The 24,515-nt window shown below is 39.3% G+C and overlaps 1 protein-coding gene across 1 annotated transcript in view; it reads right to left on the bottom strand.

Moving 5' to 3' along the window:
* Positions 1-24,515, bottom strand: part of DNTT (DNA nucleotidylexotransferase) — a 123,358-nt gene that overhangs the window by 15,052 nt on the left and 83,791 nt on the right. The window contains exons 9-10 of the mRNA XM_067552901.1: positions 16,553-16,816; positions 11,105-11,188 (exon numbers count right to left, since the gene is read on the bottom strand). Of these exons, the coding sequence (XP_067409002.1) occupies positions 11,105-11,188; positions 16,553-16,816 (348 nt within the window). The remainder of the gene's footprint in view (positions 1-11,104; positions 11,189-16,552; positions 16,817-24,515) is intronic.

The raw sequence follows: 24,515 nt of genomic DNA, 5'->3' as shown, positions 1-24,515 counted from the left end.
ATAGAATAGTGGCTTCCAACTTTCCATGAAGTGCAAGTTTTAACAGCACTTTCTGGAAGTTGTTATTGTTTTTATAAAATGGTGATTAAACCTTTGTAACAACTGGCTAAATCCTCCTGTCAGGTGTGACTGTACCAAATATCTTCACAATCAGACCTTCTTCAGCAAACTAAATGACTCATTCTTTCATCAAACCATGGATATGCTGGCAATACCAGAAAAAATTAGGAATTAAAAATAAAGCTCAGTAAAATAATTATCAGTGAAAACTAGACACAATTCTGTCATTCATAGTAAAAATCAATTAACCTTACTCAACAATTATCTCTCAGGGTAGAAAAACTGGAATTAATAAAATGGAAAGCAGACCTCTCTAGGGACTAGTGTTGATTGGGAACTTTAAAAAAAAAACATTTTTGTATAAAAAAATGTCAATTTGCTTCAACTCCAAATATTTTCACAGAAACATTTAGTCTGGAAAGTTTTACAGATTCAAGATGGAATATCTGGTCAAAACCAGAGACTAACCACAGAATAGACAATAGCCCAGTAGTTAGGGCACTCACCTGGGTTGTGAGAAATACAGTTTCAAGTTCTTGGTTTGAATAAGAGAGTGCAGGGGCTTGGACCTGGTTTCCCACATTCTATTTGAGTGTTCTAACTGATGGGCTATTGGCTGTTCGGAAATATTTCTATTGCCCTCATATTTTTTTCATGAAAAATTTCAAGAGGTGTCAGTTTTGTTCTGCTCTGGAATGAAAACAAATATTGAAAGCTCAAAATTTTTTGTGAAACATTAATTCTGATTTTGCCACCCTTATTCATCCTGAATAGGACAATACTATACTCCACTAATAGCCAGTGAGACTACCTTCATAGTAAGATAGTAGTTAGTGAGAAAAATGTGCCAAGACTAGGCCCTAAACAATTATTAAATATTCATTTCTTTAATTCTGAATCTTACAAATGAGATAATTATGAATACACATAATTCCATGATAATTAAAGACTATCACCATCAGAGTACTAATTGTATTAGTTATATGAAGTATTTCATTAAGTGCAGTAGTAATATCTCACAGAATAACAACTTTCACTGGCAAATCATTAGAAGTGCCTTTGACATTATATTATGCTAGGAATGTAAATTTAATGTTTAACTGATATTTTTGTAGTAATATTCACATCACCGTGCCTGCTTTAAAATAAGAACTAATCTATTCCTAATCCAACTACAAATAAGATGACAAATAAATCAGAGGGAAAAAATGACTCTTTGAAATGGCATTATAGCAAACCATGATTGAAAAAAAAGCAGTATTGCAAGCATCACCCATCGAACCAATGCCCAGAAGCAAAATCATGCGTAATAGCAAAATAGTGCAGTGGAAGTATTCTCATAATTCTAGGCATGAATAAATTTTGAAACTAAGAGAAACCTGAATGATAAATTCTCATTTAATTTTACCATAAGATATGCCCTCTACTCTCAGTCAGAAATACTATAGCTGAAAGTTTTTGTTCATGGCTATAGTAACAGATATTGTATTAAATCTCTGAATAATCACAAGAAGTAGATTCACTGTGTAAAATAGATTAATCATGCTACTATTGGAACATACCAGGTACTTATCTTGTTACTGTATTTTAAATCCCAGATTAACAAAACATCTTTGTTAAAGAATCAGCTCTCCTCCCCTTTGTGTGCACACACAGTACACATTATTTGTGTCTATAAATAATACTACATATTTGTAGTGAAGGAAAAACAAAGACTGAATACCAGTTTAAAAAAGTTTTTCAACACTCTTGGCATTTAACATTTTGAAAAATAATATACCAAGAGTAAATTAATACTATCCATGGACATATCTGAAGACAGATATATTTTTCATTTGCATTAAATTTTGTTTGAAAACAATCAAGTGTTATGTATTAAATAAAAAAAATCCTGCATAAAATCAAAATATTGATGCCACATATAAGGCTATTTTTAATGTAAGGAACAAAAATTGATGTCCACCTTTTAGTGCTTTCACAATGAAAAACACTGTACGACAAATGCAGGAAGCCAATTTTGAATTAGCACCTGAAGGAGGAGAACTTTTAAAAGTTTTATTTGTGGGTATAAAAAGAGAAGAAGGGGAACTTGTAAATTCTCAGCTGACAACCAGGGCTAAGATTTAACGTGTTGAATAGGGAACTGTTTTACAGGAGGAATGCAATTTCCATTAAAAATAACAGGACCTGTGCAGTTACTTCCCCATATAGTTTTTTGACAATCTAGTTCCTATCATAAAGGCATTGAAAATTATTATTAGACATTACTTGGTCTTTCAGTTTAGCTTTATTTTTGTTTTGCCTGAAGAACATAATATTTACAGTAGCCCTGCTTTGTCAAATAACATTAAGCTGCCCTATTCTGTTTGTTCTTGAATGACTAACAACAGAAAGGTACGTAGATGGATAACTGGATTTCATGCAGTATAGCTCTGTTCACTTTATATTATTATACATTTAACTAAGCATACAAATTATCAAGCAATAATTGAATTAAGGCACCACAAAAATATTAGCACTATGTTGCCCTAGAAATTAGCATTAGTAAAGGAAAGCATAGTCAAAATGTTAAGGATGAACAGATATTTGCACAACTTGAAAACCATTTCCTTTCAGTATTAACCCAGGATTCATTGTGTTACTCAGAAAACACACCAACTAAAGGAGACCGGGTTACATCTCACATTTGTCTTTTGTGTTGGACATGCAATCTCTTTTTTGTTATAAAAGGCTAAATGCCTAAAATACTGTTTACACAATAACTTGATTAGTTTTGTATGCAAGTGGATTTACACATAGGCTTTGTAATTGAGACTCATCACATGTGATTTACTAGACATTTAAACTAACGAGAGAACATTGTTTAAAAGGCACTTATCTGGAAGAAAATGCATGATTTTTTTTTAATCTGGCAGGAAGAAAAAATTAGATTATTTTAGTTCTTAATTTCTAAAAAAGACCAGGTGCAAAGAAAAACTAATCCCCGGAGTCATATGTGTAATTGCTACTTTGCCAAAAGAGATAAAAGAATTGGAAGCATTTAGTAAATGAAAGTATGTGCATCTGTTTACAATGATTCAGCGTTCAATATTAGCAATGACTATGTGAACGACACTGATCACATTGGAAATCAATATAAACTCTGGATCTTTATGTTTACTTTATCTTTAATCCAGTCATTATTGCAAACATCTAAAGCAAACTTTGCAGCTGTAGCATGTTTAATTCATCAAGATGTTCTCAAGGCTGACTGTCTCACTGTTTATATCCTCATAATTTTAGCATAGCATCTGCCAACATAAGACTATAACATCCAGTTTTTAAAGAATCATAAAAAAAAATCTGTTTAACTCTGCAAGTAAACCACTGCAGACATTCCCTGAAATAAAAGATGGCATGATATAAACATTCTCAGATGCTACACCAAGAAAACTGACTTTAAAACTACTAAAATAAAATGTTTAACATTATGGCTAAACACAAATGTATGCATTCTGTATATATTTAAGTATATAAGTGTAAGTAGCATAAACATCTCTCTTCTGAGCTCTTTCCAATGATACATGTTATTAAGATTACTTGGTATCTTGCCAAAGAACAAGTATAGCTAATGCATTCTTTGTTTTCCGGAAATACAGGGTACTATAGCATCAATTTACTTTTTAATATATATATATATATATATATATATATATATATATATATATATATATATAACCTGCTCAATATTCCCAAATAATTAGACTGGGATTTCTCTTCCTAATACTGTTCTCTCATTTACACACGGCACCTCCTTTGGAAGCCTGCTTTCAAAACGTCTCCTTAATTTTCCCCAAATGTAAGTGATATCTTGAAAAAGGGAAGAAGAGATTTGGGGTGAAATCTTGGTCCCACTGAAACAATAGCAAAACACCCATTGACTTCAAATGGGACAGTATTTCACCCCTGAATATAAACCTTGAGGGGAAAATATATTTTCACCCACTTTGGCTCAAGTAAACATGACATTCAAAGAAACAATAAATACATGAGGAGGAGGGAAGCAGAAAAAGGGAAATATTTGCACTGGGAATTTGGCTTTAGAAAATAGAAAGAAAGTAACTAGAAGTGCTCCTGACAGATTTCTGTCATGTTCACCAGCTGCAAAAAAGTTGACAAACCTCAGATATCATGGCAAAAACATACTATTAACTTCCTATTATGTCCTATTGTTCATTCTTGCCTTTGGCGTAAACCTCTTCCAACAAGCAGACTGAAAAAGATGAAGATTTAATACTCAAGTATAACATTTTTAAAATTCAGTTAAATAAAGTTCTGTAGTCAGCATCATTACCCTACCCACTAGGCACCCAACAGTACCTAGACCTCTGTTCCTTAACCGTAATTATGGAAAGTTTGGGAATCTGCAACAATTTTAGATGAAATGTTACCGCTTTCTATTTACATAGGCAGACATTTTAGCATGCACTGCTATTACAAGTATTTTTTCTAAGTTCTCTAAAGGGAAAATATTCATTTTAATAGCTTTTCCACAAATTCCAATCACACATTGTCTGTGAGTCACCCTCAAAAGTCCTAGAAGAAAAGTTTACTTGTAGGATTAGGCCAGTAATTCGCAACAGTAGGTACTATCTGACAATGCAGTGGTCATATATGGTGCTCGTGTTCTTTTAGAATTTTTTCTAGTTGAGAAACATTACTTTCTATCTTACACTAGATTCATTTTATTTCGGTAGATTATACCAACCACATAACTGCTTGAAGTTTATATCAGCTTTAAACTCTCAGGGAGAGGACTAAAATGAAAAAAGATTGTTTAGTTCCCTATTCAAGAAAGCAATTACGCACTTTCCTGAGTAGGGATGCATTCCTAAATTGGGGTTTTCATGAATAAAGTTAAGTGCAACATTCATAGCAGGTACTGTATGCACTATCTTTGCAATTTGGAAGAAAAAAGAGCACATTCCCCTCTTTCATATTTATATGAGTTTGCCCCAAAGAAAACTGAGTATTCTCTTTATAACCTTAGCTGCAAATCATTCCTACTGTGAATAGTTGTCACTGGAATGTGAAGGTGCTTAGCATTCAGCATCTCATTGGATTGGGGCCATTAAAGAGTTCTCAGGACATCTTATGAATTTGCTATTCAAGGTAGTTATGTAAACCTCCTCCTAGTTATTCAGAAACTAACAACATTTTATGTAATTCAGAAATCACACAATAGTTTTTAAATATAAAACTGCAATCAATCATATCAGGTACTCTGCATGGAGTGTTATTTTCCCTCCCCTTCTCCCTCCTCCCCTACCCCCCACTATTTCTTTAACAATAGAAATCATTAGGGCTGCTATTCCACAATCTTAAATTTTCACAGGACATAAAACTAATAACTACTTTCTACTTCAGTGACTTTTAAAAACAGCTCTGAGCTTGGGTGGGAAAACACTTTCAGTGTTAGCTACAGGAACATTAATATGTTAATAATTTAATCAGTATATTATACATTACACATTAGGAACCCGAGCTGCTCTCTTACAAAAAAAGCAATTCTGATTATTTACAATATTTTATTCCACTTTCTCTAATTGCAGAAAATAATGAATGGATTTATAGATGATTTTCAGAGAAGTCATTTTGAAAATATATGTAAATAGGTAAATGCTTCAGGGTGAATCCGGTCCTTAGGATCCAACTTGAGGATCTTTGCTGGTGCTGAGGATCAGAGTGGATGGAGGGGAGGAATTCTTCTCCCTTCACCAAATCAAAATGCATCAGTGGAGCTGCTTCACGGAAGCTACTCCAGCTATAATGTGCGCTTTCCATGAGGCAGTGAGGAAAGGGCGGGAGAATCCATGCAGTAGGAAATCCTTTTGCCCTTTCCCCGAGGTCTCATTCTGCACAATTGGTGCATGCCCTGTGCACTGCTACAGTACACAGGTATCCTTTATGGAACTGGCCTCTACCCTGCACAGTGGACGCACTACTCCTGTCTCCCAAATCCTACACCTGTTATGCAGTGGAATGGCACCAATTACACTTCTAAGGATCCCACTGCAGAGGTGGATTTTGGGGCACAATTTGTTCCTAGTATCTGGCTCCATAGAAGGACATGGAACATGGTTTCCATCAGCTGAACTTTATAGTGAAAAGATAACTGGAATGTAATTCCACATTACACCCAGCATGAAGAAAATGTTGGGGGACAATCTATGTTAGGTATTTATATAGCTCCCATTACCATAGAATCTGAGTAACTCAGAATCTTAGATGTTAAATAAAATATTAAATAAAATAAAATAACTCACAATCTTAAATGTTAACTAAAATTAAATATTAGAGCTGGCTGGAAAAATTCTGACAAAAGTTTTCTGTCAGAATTTGCCAATTTATCAAACTCATAATATCCCACAGAGACACAGTTTGACACCAAGCAGCTTTTGAAATTGGCCTCATTTCCTGATAGCTCAGCGAGCCACTTAGGAGCTTGGGCTTCCAGGTCACCAGCCACATGGGCTGTTTGGAGTTGGGACTCCAGGTTTTCTCACCAGGTCCACAGCTCTTGGGCAGCCTGCCATGTGGACATTCTCTGAGTTGGGGACCTAGCGCTTTCCCTTTCATGGAGAATTTAAAAAACTTGGGGGTAGGGGAACTAAACCAAATTTTGAAATGTCAAAATCCACTGTGAAAATGAATGACCATTCTCCACACAGCTCTAGCACTTATCCTCACAACACCTCTGGAAGGTAGAGAAGTACTGCTATCCCCATTTTACAGATGGGGGTCTGAGGCACAGAGAAACTACGCGACTTGCCTGAGATCACATATGAAGTCTGAGGTGGAGCAAAGGTCCCCAAGTCCCAGGCTACTGCCCGAATCACTGGACCATCCTTCTTCTCCAAACCTTCTTACTACAATTTATACTACCCTCACTTCATGCAATTCTCACTCCATTTCAAGTATATAAATCCTGTATCTTTTTTCACCCGTATGTTGCTCTTTTTAAAAGTTAATCCAATCTAGGGATTGATCGGAAGACTAGTGGTGCATCCTATTAATTACAGTTAATTAAGATGAATTCTAAGAGTTGTTCCACTGTTCCCACCTGGGATTGCCGCCTGCCATGCCACACACTTGATGCACATGCATGATCTTCTGGCTGCCTACTCATGCCAGTCTGTCAATGTGGCATTGTGCCCGCTTACAAATTGATCAGACGTAGACATGTGTACAGAGCAATGATAGATTTAGTGCAGAATGGAAGCAGGAGCAAGTGAAGTTGATCATCTCCAGAGATTTAGCCAGTCTGCATATGAAAGCCTTCCCCACATGTCAGCAGCTATTCTCTCTTTTTTTTCTTTGCTGACCAGTAAAGAAGCATTATCTGCAAAACTTTCCACATATGGACATGGAGCTCTAAGTTATTTTGCTGTGTATTTTGGTGAAGTTTCTAAAGTTTAGAAATAGGGTATGACCCAGCATTTAGGGTTCAAAAAGATAATACACATGACATCCTTTTTTTCCAGCAGAAGGGCATCCTGTGCACAAATGTCCTTATCCATTGTGCCTAAATGCATGAGCTTTTCCGTAAATATTTAAGATTATCTTATTTCCTTCACATAGGAATGAAAACATGTGCCATGATTGCCTACAGGTAAAATAACTATCTGTGGCCACATACACACACAGAATATGTCCACACTACAAGCAATGGGTGTGATTCCCCTGATCATCTACACATACTTGCAGTGGCTCGATGAGAGTTAGCATGAGTATAAATAGCAGTTTAGCCATGGTAACAAGGGTTTTGGGCAGCAGAGGCATGACTGAGACGTACCAAGTACATATCCACTGGCTTTAGGTGGGTTTCCACTTGGCACGGCTTAGCCATGCCACCACTACAGCTACGAGTGCTGCCACTGCTAATTATACTCATGCTAGACCTCATCAAGCCATTGGAAGTACGTGTACATGAGCAGGGGAATCATGCCGCAGCTCATACTGTGGACATAGCCATAGTCACCAGTACAAACATATATCAGCTACTAATAACAGAAACGTGTCATCATCTCAAACACTCATACAGGTCAGCCAAGAATAGAAACAATGGACCACCAATGATCACATGATGAGGTGGCACACAGAGTGAAGGAAGCAGAAGTAGGGTGAAAAGTCCTTGCACTGTTTTAAAACACAAGTAAGGAGGCTTTAAATTGAATCTTAAAATGAATGGGGAGCTAGTGGAGTAGCATTTTATCACACAGTATTCTGAGAACTGTGAATTGTAAATTTTAAACCCAGCTACCATAAAGGGGGAAAGGGGCAGGAAAAAAACCTCTGGAGCATTAAATATATAGGAAAAATGTACTTTTACTTTTAGGTCCTAAAGGAAGTGAAATAAATTATAAAAAGTTCCCTATAGCAACTTCATGATAATGTAGCTCCCAACTAATGTAAATGGTCCCAGAGTTAGAAAAAGACTTTTCCAGATTAAACAAAATCTTCTAGGCTGGTGTGGCTCTCTGCTAGGCTTCTAGGCAAAACTCTGTCTTTCAAGGATAGAATAGGCCTCACCTTAGACCAGGTCTGTAGGCTAACTTTAATCCCAGACTGATTAAGACATCCAAAGCTGGAACAGTCCTCTAGCTAAACTAAGCTCCCAGACCAGACCAATTCTTTCAAAGCTGAGGTGAGCATTAGAGCTCCTGAACCCTGGGCCCACTAAACTCCAGCCAACAAACACTCACTTTGAGTGACAGCCGTGGTATTATTAATATATATGAGAAGGTGGACAGCAGCACTATTCTCACTCTGGAGTCAGCAGAACTGAGCCTTTGGGAGATGCAGAAGTCAAGGTGAGGGGAAATGAAGGCATGGATGAGAATTAACAATGGAGATAAAGCTAAAGCAGTGTTGTTGAGATGACAGAGACATGACAGAAACAAGGAGGCAGCAGATTTGGAGACACGAGAGATACGAGGAGAAGAAAGAATTTACAGTCAAAGATAATGCTAGAGTTATAGACATCAGATGTAGTGAAGGCAAATGGAGTTATGACTCCGGCAGAGAGAGATGATAGAGCTGCTCTTGATGATGGCCCTTTTGCCCAAGTAAAGCATTTCTTAGGGTATGTGTACAGTGGAGCTGCAGGTGTACTTTCCAGGTCAGACAAACATCCCTGAACTAGCTCTACTTGAACTAACATGCTAAAAATAGCACTATAGCCACAGTTTGGCGGGCAGCAGAACAGGTTAGCTGCCCTAGCCCATTTTGGCTTCCCCATTAAGGGTAGTTGGGGGCACAGCCACACGAGGGTCAGATTACCTACTTCTCTTCCTCCACCAGCTGGTTGATTTCTGTAAAAAGGGCTGAGAAAACTCAGTTTCAGAGTGGAACCATAGAGAGCTGGCAGGGTTCTGTGAAGGTCCCTGAGCAAGGGGCTGCAGGAGCTTGTGAGGGGGCTCCAGGGAAGGAGCCTGAGGTTCCAGCTAGTGTAAATCGCTGTAGCTCCAGAAATCAAAGTGGAGTATAGAAAGCAATGGAGTTAAGTCCATTTACCTCTGTTTAGGACCTGTCCCTAAAACTGGTTTAAGGGATTTGAATATTCATTCATCTTCTTTCTAGGCTACCATTTTAAAATCCTCTTCCCTTCCATAGCCTTTTTTCCCCCCGACTCTACAGAGGAGGGTTGTCAGTAAAGTTGTAAGAAATTCTCATTTTTCAGTTTGGGAATTTCTCACACGCACAAAAGATTCATGAAACAACACCAAAAATTTGCAGAACTCAAAAAATACAGTAATTTTATAATTGTACAATATCTCCCAATAGATATATGCATACAAAAACGATTCATACAATATGTACACGCATACACTTGAAAAATCAAGGCTGAGGAATAATTTCACAGTGTAACTTTGTAACGAGTCCCCAGAGGAAATATCTGTTCTTTTTGTTCCCATCTGCAAAGCTATGTAATTGATTCATAACTGATGTGTTAATGCTGCCTTTTCCTGTCAAAGTCTCTTTGGAAATATATTAAAGTATCCAGGGTTCTCTCCTGACATAACCCCTTGATATTGGAAAATAGGATTCTCTGACATGCATCACATTTCAGGCAATGGGCCACAATGTAACCTCCAGTGCAAAGGGTTCATGAATATTAATATAAAAAAGAATAAAACACAGCAATTTAACACAGTATGCAGAAAAGAGTGGGAAAGCATTGCCTTTTATAACAAAAATTATTCAAATGGTCTCAGTCTCTCCTAAGCAGTCTTGTATTTTATTACAAATCGCAGTATATTTGCTTTAGGGTAGCTTAAAATTTTGCAATATGGTAAGAGGAGTTTTTTAAAAAATGATCACAGGCAAATGTTTTCAAAGAAAGGGATTTTGTCAGTTTGGTGTTCATCAAAAATATAGAGATCCATAATTAGCTTGACTCAGCATGTCCCTCACCCACCTCCATCCCACACACACTACATGCAGAACGATCAGAAGAAATTATTCTGATTCTGGTCTATGCTGTGTCTGTTGTGCCACAGCCCTGTTGGAAAGTGGCACTAAACCTGAGAACACCTCTATCGGAGTAGAGCTGCTATAGTGACTTTAACCTCACATATCCACTTTGATCCATATAGGAGGCATAGCAGGAAAAAAGGAGGTATGGCTTGGTGCCTCCCCTGTGATCCTTAGCTGGTGTATGTGCTTTTGGAAGTCTTGTGAAGCCTGTGCAAGTTAAAGCAGCTTTCAGGCTGCTCTAACTTGTGACAGGAAATGGCCCAGGATCAGAAAAATGCACATGTGCCACCTTTGAGTAGCCCACAATCTTGAACTGAGCCATGCACAATTTGGCCACAGCCAAGGAACCTTTATGTTTAAGTGGCAATAAATATGAAAAAAGGTTCTGTGGAAAGGGGATTTTTTATTCTTCAAATAATGGGCATTTGCAAGCTGAAATGTACTGCACTAGGTTATCAGAAACAAACTGAAAATACATCCTTATAAATTATAACACTCTAGCTTCATTTCAAAGAGCAAACTGTACCTTTGTCTTATCATATAAGGCATGGTTGTCCAACATCATCTTCCTTTCATGAGTGGCATATCTTCGTAGGTCACGTTCAAACTGCTGTACAATAAAAAACAAATTACATAATTATACCACACCAAAATGAATATTCACTTTGTTCCTTAATGCATTAAGTGTTAGAATACCAATCCAAATGATAAATGAATGAATTTTAAAATGCCATGATTTACAACCATCTTCTGCTGAGAGACCTATTCTGGACAGATTCAGCTAAAGAGGACCTACATAAAATGAATGTTTTCAGAGGCTTGTGTGGTCTAACTTAAAATTGAATAAGCAGCACAAAGATTCATATTCTCACCGACTAAAGTACCAGGTAAATTAGATCCATTTAAAACTACTTTAAAAAATGTGTGTCTATGAAAAAGCCAAACTCACCATTTACAAGGATGTCTGTTAGGTCAACATGATTGTACATGTAACATGCAGAAATATGAACTGGCATTTGCACATTACCTCTTTCATTTAATGGATCTAAACTTCAGTCTTTTGGTAGCCCGATAACGAAAGTACACTCAGAAGGACATTATTTTTACATACAATACTACATCATATTAGCTTTGCCTGATACTACTGGCCTTATTACTGGTATAACATTGCAACAAGAAATACTTCAAATTAAGCACATACTGGACTCCTACAGTTTGCTTGTAAACCACCCCATTTTTCTAAATCAAGAAAAGCATATTTTCTTTCAGCTTTTCCACTGATGTAGAGAAGTTTAGAGAGCACTTCAGTATCTGCCTAAAGGGATTCATGGTGATTGACAAAGGCATGTTTGGTGCAATGTATGTGGCGTAGGAGCATGATCCCTGGAAGATGGGAGAGATGAGCAAGGAAAGCTAACTCTTGGAGGTCAGAACATGTAAAGATAAAGTGAGAAAAGCCAAAAGCCAAGTAGAGCTGGACTTTGCAAAGGGAATTAAAACCAAAGTAAAAAGGTTCTATAGCCATATAAATAGGAAGAAAACAAAGAAAGAAAGAAGTGGGACTGCTAAGCACTGAGGATGGGGTGCAGGTTAAGGATAATCTAGGCATGGCTGAATATCTAAACAAATACTTTGCCGCAGTTCTTAATGAGGCTAATGATGAACTTGCGGATAGTGGTAGGGTGGCTAATGGGAATGAGGATATGGAGGTATAAATTACCAAATCCGAGATAGAAGCCAAACTCAAACAGTTTAATGGGACTAAATCGGGGAGGGGTGGATAATCTCCATCCAAGAATATAAAAGGAACTAGCACATGAAATTGCAAGCCCATTAGCAAGCATTTTTAATTAATCTGTAAACTCAAGGGCTGCACCGTATGACTGGAGAATTGCTAAGAAAGGGGAAAAAAGTGATCTGGGTATCTACAGGCCTGTTAGTTTGACCACAGTAGTAAGCAAGGTCTTGGAAAAAATTTTGAAAGAGAAAAGTAGTTAAGAACATCGAAGTTAACGGTAATTGGGATAAATTACAACATGGCTTTACAAAAGATAGATCATGCCAGACCAAACTGATCTCCTTTTTTGAGAAGATAATAGACTTTTTAGACAAAGGGAATGCAGTGGATCTAATTTACCTAGATTTCAGTAAGGCATTTGATATAGTTCCACATGGGGAATTATTAGTTAAATTGGAAAAGATGGGTATTAATATGAAAATTGAAAGGTGGATAAGGAACTGGTTAAAGGGGAGACTACAACGGGTCATACTGAAAGGTGAACTGTCAGGCTGGAGGGAGGTCACTAGTGGAGTTCCTCAGGGATCGGTCTTGGGACCAATCTTATTTAACCTTTTTATTACTGACCTTGGCACAAAAAGTGGGAATGTGCTAATAAAGTTTGTGGATGACAAAAAATGGGGAGGTATTGCCAATACAGAGAAGGATCGGGATATCATACAGGAAGATCTGGATGACCTTGTAAACTGGAGTAATAGAAATAGGATGAAATTTAATAGTGGAAAGTGCAAGGTCATGCATTTAGGGAGTAATAACAAGAATTTCTGCTATAAGCTGGGGACGCATCAGTTTGAAGTGACAGAATAGGAGAAGGACCTAGGTTTATTGGTTGATCACAGGATGACTATGAGCCACCAATGTATTGTGGCTGTGAAAAAAGCTAATGCAGTCCTAGGATGCATCAGAGGAAGTATTTCAAGTAGAGATAGGGAGGTGTTAGTACCGTTATACAAGGTGCTGGTGAGACCTCATCTGGAATACTTTGTGCAGTTCTGGTCCCCCATGTTTAAGAAAGATGAATTCAAACTGGAACAGGTGCAGAGAAGGGCTACTAGGATGAAAACCTGCCTTATGAGAGGAGACTCAAAGAGCTTGCCTTGTTTAACCTAACCAAAAGAAAGTTGAGGGGAGATACGATTGCTCTTTATAAATACACCAGAGGGATAAATACCAGGGAGGGAGAGGAATTATTTGAGTTCAGTGCCAATGTGAACACAAGAACTAATGGATATAAACAGTCCATCAGGAAGTTTAGACTTGAAATTAGATGCAGGTTTCTAACCATCAGAGGACTGAAGTTCTGGAATAGCCTTCCAAGGGAAGCAGTGGAGGCAAAAAGTCTAACTGGCTTCAAAATAGAGCTTGATAAATGTATGGAGGGGATGGTATGATGGGACAGCCTAGTTTTGCAATTGACTGATCTTTGACTACTGGTGGTAAATATGCCAATGGCCTGTGATGGGACGGGTTCTGAGTTATTACAGATAATTCTTTTTTGGGTGTCTGGCTGGTGAGTCATACCCACATGCTCAGGGTTTAACTGATCACCATATTTGAGGTCAGGAAGGAATTTTCCCCCACGGCAGATTGGCAAAGGCTCTGGGGGGTTTTCACCTTCCTCCGTAGCATGGGACTTTAATAACTCAGTCATAGGTTGGAGGCTTATTACAGGAGTGGGTGGGTGAGGTTCTGTGGCCTGCATTGTGCAGGAGGTCAGACTAGATGATCATATTGGTCCCTTCTGATCTTAGAATCTATAAGAGCCCTTCCCAGATGGCAAATAATCCCAGAGCATGAGGGAGTCTGAGTCTACAGGACCTGACAAGTTCAGAAAGAGAAGGTTAAGGGCTGACTTGATTGCAGTCTGTAAATATCTAAATGGGGAACAAATATTTAACAATGGGCTTTTCAGTTTAGTAGCGAAAGGTATATAACATGATCCAATGGCTGGAAGTTGAAGCTACACAAATAACACAAAGTTTTAACAGTGAGGGTACTTAACTACTGGAACAATTTACCAAGGGTCATGGTGGATTCTCCAACATTGATCATTTTTAAATCAAGCGTTTTTTGCAGTGTTTTGGTTTTGGTTTTTTTTTAAAGACCTGCTCTAGGAATTATTTTGGGGAAGTTCTATGGCCTGTGTTATACTGGAGGTCAGACTAGATAATTATAATGGTTCCTTCTGTCCTTGGAATCTATGAACCTATGAAATACAATTTATAAACCCAAAACAGAAGGTTAATTTAAGATCTCAAAGGTTGGATAAAAAGGGTTAGGAAATTAGAATTAGGATTTACAAGTGGGCAAAGGAAATAATTTGGTGTTTCAAATGCCTTTTCTGAAAAGGTTTGTAAAATGGTTAATAGAAGAGGAATCCATCAGTCAGTCATATTTTTCTTTAATAAACTACTGAATTTCTTTTTATGTTTTACATAGGAGCAAAAGAGGCTTTTGAGTGAAAAATGCAGACCATGGAAGGGGAAAAGTAGGTATTTTCTATGGTAAAGTTATCTCTGTGCTGAACTTCTACTAGACAGAAGTAAGTTAGCACAGCACATATCTCACTACAGAATTCCTGAACACCCCTAGCCCTGCTTAGCACTTACAGCATGGACACAGCTACGGAAGTAAAACTGAAATAATATAATCATGAATCCCCTGGGGACATTGAGCCAGATTGTGTCCTGCATTACAATCCCTTTTCACCACTGGCATCACTGGAACCATAAAGGACACACACACACACACACACACACACACACACACACACACACACACACACACACACACACACACACACACACACACACACACACACACACACACACACACACACACACACAGCCCAGCAGAGACTTCATCTGTCAGAGGGGAACTCCTTGCTGATACAAGTGTACTGCAGCTGGCTCCTGCACCAGTGCGTCCTACTACCAGCCTGGTGTAAGGAGTGTGTCAGGGGAAGGAGGCAGCGGGCTTGTCAGAGATATGGAGGAGTTGGGAAGCAGTGGAGCATTGTTTGAAGACCATTAAGGACTTTGTATCGGTGGCACAATTTAGAGCAGTCCAGTAGCTGCTCTAAATCATTTGGAGGCTGAGGCCAGCCCTGCAAATCAGCTTTATAAGCAACTCCCTGCTGTGTCTCCCCAACCCCATATGGTGAAAAGGGCTCTTTATACTAGGGCTATGTCTACACTGACGGCAGCAAAGTCGCCGCCATCAGATCGACTTCTCTGGATCGACTGAGCAGTCAGTGAAGACCCGCTCAGTCGATCCAGAAATCAACATAGTAAGACCACCTTCTCACGTGGCATAGCGCTGCGTTGACGAGAATGCGGTTCCCGTCGGCGCAGTGCAGTGAAGACGGAGCGCAGAACAGAAGCAGAGAAGTCGACGGGAGTTACGCAAGTTTTTTGCGTAGCTTGCATGACTCCGGTCGACTGTCGCCGAATCTCCGAGGTAAGTGTAGACAAGCCCTAGTATAAGCAGAGTTAGTCAAATACTTTCCAATGGGAAACTTCTCCATCAGAAAATGACGACTTATTGGACCATGCTGATTTTGGCAAAATTTCATTAAAAAATGTTTTGAAACATTGAAAGAAAATGTTTTCAGAATGTAAAAATTCTGAAACGACATTTTCATTTTGAAATTTATATTTTATTATTTCATTATTTTTGTATTTTTTAAAATTTTATATTATACTCATTGCACCACCAATTACAGTACTAGTTATCAATTAGCAAAGTAACTATTAATCACAAGATCAACTACCAATACCAAAAATAAATTATTTTATTTTAAAGTTATAAAAGAATTATTAAACGATAATGTCTTTGCCACCTGAGGAATTCCCCTTTGCCCAGATGGCCAGTTAAATCCTTGACAATGCTAGAGTGGCAGAAAGGGGCTGTAGACATGCCACAAATCTGGCTCATGGTTCCTAGAAATTAAACTTCAAGAAAAAGAGATGTTAACTCTTTTAGTAGACAAATATATAAATGTCTGTGATGTCTCTGTCATCATAAACTAGGATAGTGGACTAATGATAGGTTAAGAAGATCATAGAAAAATGTGGAGAGAGGAAATTTTTTTAAAAGTCCACCAACTCTGAACAAGTCTCACAACAACAAAAATAGATTAGTAGCTCAAAGAAAAAATGTCATGAGATTACTTACCCTGGAGCCAGTCCAACCTAACAGAGCATAGGCATATTGTTCAAAGGGGCTTACAACCAGATCCACACGAATTGCCTTCCAGTCTTTGACTTCTGCCTTATCAGATTCTTTTGATGTAGAACAACTGCTGGTGTCCACTCTTTGCTGATGTAATTTTAAAATTGCAAAGCATTTCTGGAAGTGATCAAAAGCATCAACTTTTCTGCTTGGTAGTTTTGCCTGTTCAAATGTTGATGCAATGAGATCATAGTACAAAAGCAAGCCCTAAAAAGAAAGCACTGTTAATAATTAAAGTTAATTATTGCTTTTGATTTTGCTAGAAATTCAGAGTTTCCAGGTAGTCTTACAAAACTCCTATGTAGTTGTTACAGCTGCCACAGTGCTGTACACCAGAGGCCAAATCTCAGCATATTGACAACATGAAGCCCAACAGATCAGCTGTTATTGACTGGGCTGCATAGCTGTTGGGGAGATCTTAACAGATCATGAGAGGGAGATCATTAGAGGTGACCAAGATGGTACTCAGTGGCTGTCAAATCCTGCCCTGTGATCACTAGGCAATGTATGCTACTCTGCCCACTCTCCCAACCCAAACATTTTGGAGTTGATGTCAGGCAGTCACTCCTAGGTGGGGATTGGTGCATTCCCAGTTGTCATGCGTCTGGGAAGACTGAATAGGTCTGCATTGTCCAGGGTATAGTCCTGGCTGACAGCTTCCAAACAGAGCTGTCAGCCTCGGAGATGGACAGTGGCAGTACCTGTCAGGGTTTTCAGAAAGGAGATGGTGTAAGACCTATACTAGTATAGCAATGCACTATATACAGTAGGTCATCTTTAACATTTTCTGAGACACCTTCCACAACCTGAAAACACTCAGATGGCATGCCCATTCTTGGCACGAATTTGGTTTTTAAGTTACTTTGCCTTCTCATCAGCCCATACCCCCATGTCATCATTTTCTTTCTATCAGTGACCTCCATTGCCATATTCTTTCGGCTTTCTCCACATGTTTTCATTTAGTTTTAGTTTCCATTCATCCCAGTTTATTATCCACCATACTGAGATTATTTGCTAGGGTTTCAGCCTTGCTTTCTAGGTTCTGAAATGTGATTTCTAGCCTGCATCCTATTGGTTTTCTTGGGAAAAACTTCAAGTAGCTCTCTAATAAAAGGCTCCCCAAGCTGTTTTAAAAGACAGGAAATGTCCTGTGGGTATAGCTACTGCCTGGGATTTAAGTGAGGGGTCTTTCTTGTCTGATCTTCTGCTCCCTATTCTCCTGTTAGGCATTTCAAGAAAACATTCCTTAGCTCACTTTGGTTTCCATCAGGCAATTGTAGAGCTGTAATACAGTGCTGGAGCTCTGCTATAGAGCACTCTTTTCCCTTGCCGACGGGGCTATGTCCTACACTGAATATATATTAAGTATCCCCAGATAGTGTTGGGTAGCAAGTGTGACCAAGAGGCTATTTCAGGACTACACATCTCTAGATTATTTATTGCTTTTCCATAGTTAAATGGTTTAGCAATTTGTAAAAGTTAATAGGAAGAATATGTTAAGATGTCCCACGCTGCAAATAGCTACTTTAACATAAAAAAAGGGAATTAGACAACAATTATACAAGTGCTGACTCAGCAAGCAGTTGAAATCTGATTTAAAAGCCAGAATGCCACTTTTAAACAGGAATCAAGGCCCAGGACACATCCACTGGGATAATGTTTCCGATTAACTTAATTTGATTAGGCACTGGACATTGCCATTGCTCCATAAAATGCAGCTGAAACAGCATTTCTCTAGGTTCAAAAAAAAAAAAAAGACTGTTAAAGAGTGCAGTCAGCCATGAAGCTCTAGCAAAACTCTGGATATTGCTGGTTTAAAACAGCACATTTACATTACACCGTGTAAATTAGTGCATCTGCAGCTTTCTGCAAACACCAGTTCTTTGACCTAAATTCAGTATATTTCTTTAGTCCTTATTTACAGGTTTAGATTTTTAAATGAAGATTAACATAGGCATTTTATCACACAGATTTGCAGCACTTTAAAAACCAAGTAAGGATTTTATGGAAAGTTGTAGTTGGAGGATGGGTAGAACAATTTTTCCACATAAAAAAAAAATTTACCACACATTTTTAAATGAGTTGAATTTTGGCACCTCACATTAGTGCTCATTTTGGAGTAAATCCACGATCACATTGGGGGGACGAGGTGGAAGTCTGGGACAATATTAAATGTATCACTTCTGAGCATGCACTGTAGACACTTAGATTAATTTTAAGGAGAGCCTAATGAAGTTCAACCCGTTTGTGACATCACATATCAGACATGATCCTCAGGTGGTGGAAACTGGCATAATTCTATTCTCCCATTTTAGCCTGAAAGGCATAAGTGTTGCTGTTCTTAGTCTGCTGTTAGGACAATTTGCATGAGAGAGATTGTAACGGTCTCAGGTGTACACACACAACAAGAAACCACAGCCTTATCTTCAAGAACAGGGGGAAAGTATTGGTATGGGAAATTTACAAGTTGATTCTGCAAATTCTGAGCTTTCATTTCAACCAAACTATTTTTTTCCATTGCCAAAATAGAGCCACCGTGGGGTAAAAAATATGCTGTTGCCCTTTTAAATCAGATCTCCGAAGAACTGTCTCCAGTAGTGAGCAAAGGTATACAGAATTTAGCCCTGTCATTTAGCTCCCTGCCATTCACTTCAATGAGACCTTTCCTATCCATTCCATCAATAAGGTGTGAATGTTAGTGTCTGATTTGGACCATTCAAATGCTAAGATGATTAAGCACAGGCAGATTATTTTTTCTCTTTCTCAAAAAAACAAAAACAAAAAAAACCAAGGAAATTAATGCCAAGCTATTTTAATGCAGTGTTAAGTGTACAGTTAAAAATGCAAAGTGAGAGAATGCAAAAGTTAATATTCTCACAGCAATGTTATCTCTGTCATGTCACAGGTATATATTTGATAACATGAACAGAAATATATTTAGCTACGCCGTTGTCAAAAAATAAAAATAGAAAACACTATACACAGTAAATGCATTAAAAAGTTATATTGGCACATATGGCTAAGAAACTACTAGCCCAGAGACTTTCAAACTGCAACCCACAGGGGAAGTCATTTTACATGGCCTTTGAAGCACACTTACTTCATTTTTAGAGCATTATTGAACTATTAAAAGATAACTTGTCTCCCGCACTGCCGCTTTTTCATTTACCATTCCACTTTGAAGCTCAGAGGAGACGTATCTTCTGTTTCTAGACCCACTTATCCGTGATGCTGCTGCATCAAAGAGCACTATGGTGTTGACTTACCCACTTAGTTTTTCATCAGCTTTCAGTAGAAGAATTCTGCAACACTAAACTTTTCAACGAAGGAAAAGCTCCTTCTAAACTATTTAAATTAGATTTTTCATAGTTTACAAGTTAAACATTGCAGAATCCTTCACTAAAAGCAGCTGAAAGAAAGTCAACATCATGACCTTAGTGACGTTCTTTGATGCATCTGAGCTTTGAAGCAGTAGCACAAAAGTAGGAAAGCAGCGAGGAGGCAGACAGGTTTACTGTCAAAGGGTATAAAAGCACTTTACAATTTTTTTTTATAAATCTAAGGTAATAAAAAAAGCAGAAGGAGTATAATTCCTCTCTTTGTTTTTGCATTTTGATTTTGCTGGCAGCCAATTTCTCCAGCATTGACAGTAGGAGGATGCATATTAGAAGTGACACAGCGCTGAGTTCAAGCAGCATAACCAGCGGTGCCGGCAGCAGGTTTATATACTATAAACAGGAATTCCTTGGTGGGACGGGGAAGAGGACTCTCTGCCTATCACCTTAAATTGATCCCCAGTCTATTTAGGCTTGGATCTTTTCGCCACCTTGCACCTTGCCACTACCACCACCTCTATCTGCTATTTCCTCCATTTCTTTGCTCTCTTGGCTTCTCCCAACTGAAACCTGATCCATTTATCAACCCCCTCATCCTTTCTTTACTTACCATCCTCTCCCTGCTCTCACTGCTCTTTCATCTGCCTAGTTTTATCTCTTTTTTAAAAAAATACAGCTTTCTATTTTCAATTCCTTATCCCACAGTTTAAGTAAAGCAACACAGGGTGAACTGCACTGACCACTTCATGGTTGACTAATTCCACTGATTATAAGCATTGCTCCCATTAGTTTAAGAGGGGTACGGTGGGGAGTTTCGTGGGGGGATGAAGGGCTGCACTCCCGGTATTCAGACTCTTGCCCCAGCTGGAGGCATGGCACATTTTTCAGTCTGACATTAGCTATATAGCCCTGGAGAGCCATCCCACGGATCCTGTTTAAAGTCTAAAGACAGCTGCACTGAAGACAGTGTGCTTTGCCCAGTATAAAGTGAGTGGGGTCCCATGAAAAAAGCTTTAAATAAATAAATCAGTAATAATAGCACAGATCCTCAGATGATTCTCACAGATCCTCCATTGATTTCAGTGGAGCTAAGGCAATTTACACCCACTGAGGAGCTGCCCCATTAATATATTGTGCATAACTAAGGTGGAAGCCCAGGACTCCGAAGGGAGGCTTAGAATTTCTTCAGAGCCTAGAAGTTGACTGGAGGAAGGGAGCTGGGGCTGTGTTGTGACACCATGGAGAAGGATCGAGGATCTACAGAGGAAGTTGCTAGGTTAGCGTTTGGTCTGCTCAAAAGCTCTGAACCTCCTTCATAGGTATGAACAACGAGATTCCTGTAGCACCTTAAAGACCAACAAATTCCTGCGGGCATAAGCTTTCTTGGGCTGCAACCCACTTCGTCAGATGCATGAAATGAAAATCACAGATAGGAGGTATATATATACATCCCAGGGTAAGAAACAACAATGGGGAGGGCAAGTGCTAACATCAATTCAGTTAGAGTAGATGAGGCCTATTCACAACCGTTGATTAGAAGGTGAGAATGTGTGAACAGTGACAATTAACTCTTGTAATGAGAGAACCATTCCAAGTCCCTGTTCAGACCCAGTCTGATGGTGTCAAGTTTGCATATGAGTTCCAGCTCTGCAGTTTCTCGCTGAAGTCTGTTTTTCAAGGTTTTTTTTGTAGAAGTATGGCAACTTTCAAGTCAGTTACAGTGTCCTGGGAGATTGAAGTGCTCTCCTACTGGTTTATGGATGTTACCATTTTTTATGTCTGATTTGTGTCCATTTATTCTTTTGCGTAGTGACAGTCTGGTTTGGCCAATGTACATGGCAGAAGGGCATTGCTGGCACATAGAATCATAGAGTTGGAAGGGACCTCAGGAGGTCATCTAGTGCAACTCCCTGCTCAAAGGAGGACTAACCTCAGCTAAATCATCCCAGCCAGGGATTTGTCAAGCCACAGCCTAAAAACCTCTAAAGATGGAGATTCCACCACCTCCCTAGGTAACCCATTCCAGTGCTTCACCACCATCCTAGTAAAAAACTTTTTCCTGATGTCCAAACTAGATTTCCCCCACTGCAATTTGAGACCGTTGCTCCTTGTTCTGTCATCTGCCACCACTGAGAACACCTAGCTCCATCCTCCCTGGAACCCCCATTCAGGTAGTTAAAGGCTGCTATCAAATCTCCCCTCATTCTTCTCTTCTGCAGACTAAACAAGCCCAGTTCCCTCTCAGCCTCTCCTCATAAGTCTTGTGCTCCGGCCCCCTAATCATTTTTGTTGGCCTCCGCTGGACTCTCTCCAACTTGTCCACATCCTTTTTGTAGCGGAGGGCCCAAAACTGGACACAATACTCCAAATGCGGCCTCACCAATGCCAAATAGTGGGGAATAATCACTTCCCGTGATCTGCTGGCAATGCTCCTACTAATGCAGCCCAATATGCTATTAGCCTTCTTGGCAACCGGGGCACACTGCTGACTCATATCCAGCTTCTTATCCACTGTAACCCACAGGTCCTTTTCTGCAGAACTGCTGCCTAGCTCATCAGTCCCCAGTCTGTAGCTGTACATGGGATTCTTCCATCCAAAGTGTAGGACTCTGCACTTGTCCTTGTTGAACCTCATCAGATTTCTTTTGGCCCAGTCCTCCAGTTTGTTTAGGTCCTTCTGTATCTTATCCCTACCTTCCAGGGTATCTACCACTCCCCCTACCTTAATGTCATCTGCAAACTTGCTGAGGGTACAATCTACCCCATCCTCTAGATCATTAATGAAGATGTTGAACAAAACCAGCCCCAGCACCGACCCCTGGGGCACTCCGCTTGTGACCGGCTGCCAGTTAGATATGGAGCTATTGATCACTACTCGTTGTGCCCTATGCTCTAGCCAGTTCTCTATCCATTTTATAGTCCATTCATCCAACCCATACTTCTTTAACTTGCTGATAAGAATACTGTGAGAGACCATATCAAAAGCTTTGCTAAAGTCAAGGTATATCACGTCCACCACTTTCCCCACATCCACAGAGCCAGTCACTTCTTCATAGAAAGCAATCAGGTTGGTCAGGCATGACTTGCCCTTGGTGAATCCATGTTGACTGTTCTTGATCACCTTCCTCTCTTCCAAATGCCTTCAAATGGATTCCTTGAGGACCTGCTCCATGAATTTTCCAGGGATCGAAGTGAGGCTGACCGATCTGTAGTTCCCTGGATCCTCTTTCCTACCTTTCTTGAGGATGGGCACTATATTTGCTTTTTTCCAGTCATCAGGGACCTCCCCCAATTGCCACGAGCTTTCAAAGATAATAGCCAATGGTTCTGAAATCACATCAGCCAACTCCCTCAGCACCCTCGGGTGCATTGCATCTGGCCCCATGGACTTGTTTATGTCCAATATTTCTAAATAGTCTTGGACCTGTTCCTTCAGTGCTGCGGGATGTTCACCTCCTTCCCATTCTGTGCCGCCCAGTGCAGTAGTCTGGGAGCTGACCTTGTCTGTGAAGACAGAGGCAAAAAAGGCATTGAGTACCTCAGCTTTCTCCACATCCTCTGTCACTAGGTTGCCTCCCCCATTCTGTAAGGGGCCCACACTTTCCTTAATCTTCCTCTTGTTGGTAACATACCTGTAGAAACCCTTCTTGTTCTCCTTCATGTCTCTTGCTAGCTGCAACTCCACTTGTGATTTGGCCTTCCTGATTTCATTCCTGCATGTTCGAGCAGCATTTTTATACTCCTCCCTAGTCATCTGACCAAGCTTCCACTTCTTGTAAGCTTCTTTTTTGTGTTTAAGTTCACCAAAGACTTCTTTGTTAAGCCAAGCTGGATGCCTACCGTATTTGCTATTCTTTCTGCACATCAGGATGGTTTGTTCCTGTGCCCTCAATAATGTTTCTTTAAAATACAGCCAGCTCTCCTGGATTCCTGATGATGGCATATATTACATTAGTAGATGTGCAGGCTAATGAGCTCCTGATGGGGTGGCTGATGTGGTTAGGACCTGTGATGGTGTCACTAGAGTTGATGTGCGGGCAGAGTTGGCAACGGAGTTTGTTGCAGGGATAGGTTCCTGGGTTAGTGTTATAATAAACCTTTAGTTTTAGTTACTAAAGGATTGGCTAGCAGTATGGTATTTTGGGTAAGAGCCAAACTTATATTGATCTGGTACTGTGGCTGACCCTTTGGGGTCAGGAGAAACCTTTCTGGTAAAAAGCATAGAGTTTTAAATAACTATTCTCTTTACAGGACCTAGTAGCTGATTGGGAGCCAGAGACTGAAATGCAGTTAAGGGGGCTGTGTATATTTTTGTTTTGGCTTCTTAATAACCAGTGTGGGGAATTAGAAGCACTGTTTGTGGACTTGGAATGGTTATCTCATTACAAGAAGTAATTGTCACTGTTCACACATTCTCACCTTCTTATCAACAGTTGTAAATAGGCCTCATCTAATCTAACTGAATTGACTTTGTTAGCACTTGCCCTCCCCATTGTTGTTTCTTACCCTGGGATGTATATATATACCTCCTATCTGTGATTTCCATTTCATGCATCTGACGAAGTGGGTTG

The sequence above is a fragment of the Emydura macquarii genome, unplaced genomic scaffold, assembly GCF_026122565.2.
Source record: "Emydura macquarii macquarii isolate MOO-44397 ecotype Brisbane River unplaced genomic scaffold, CSIRO-AGI_Emac_v2 contig_1390, whole genome shotgun sequence".
Lineage (NCBI taxonomy): Eukaryota > Metazoa > Chordata > Testudines > Chelidae > Emydura > Emydura macquarii.
This window is presented reverse-complemented; position numbering and strand designations above follow the sequence as displayed.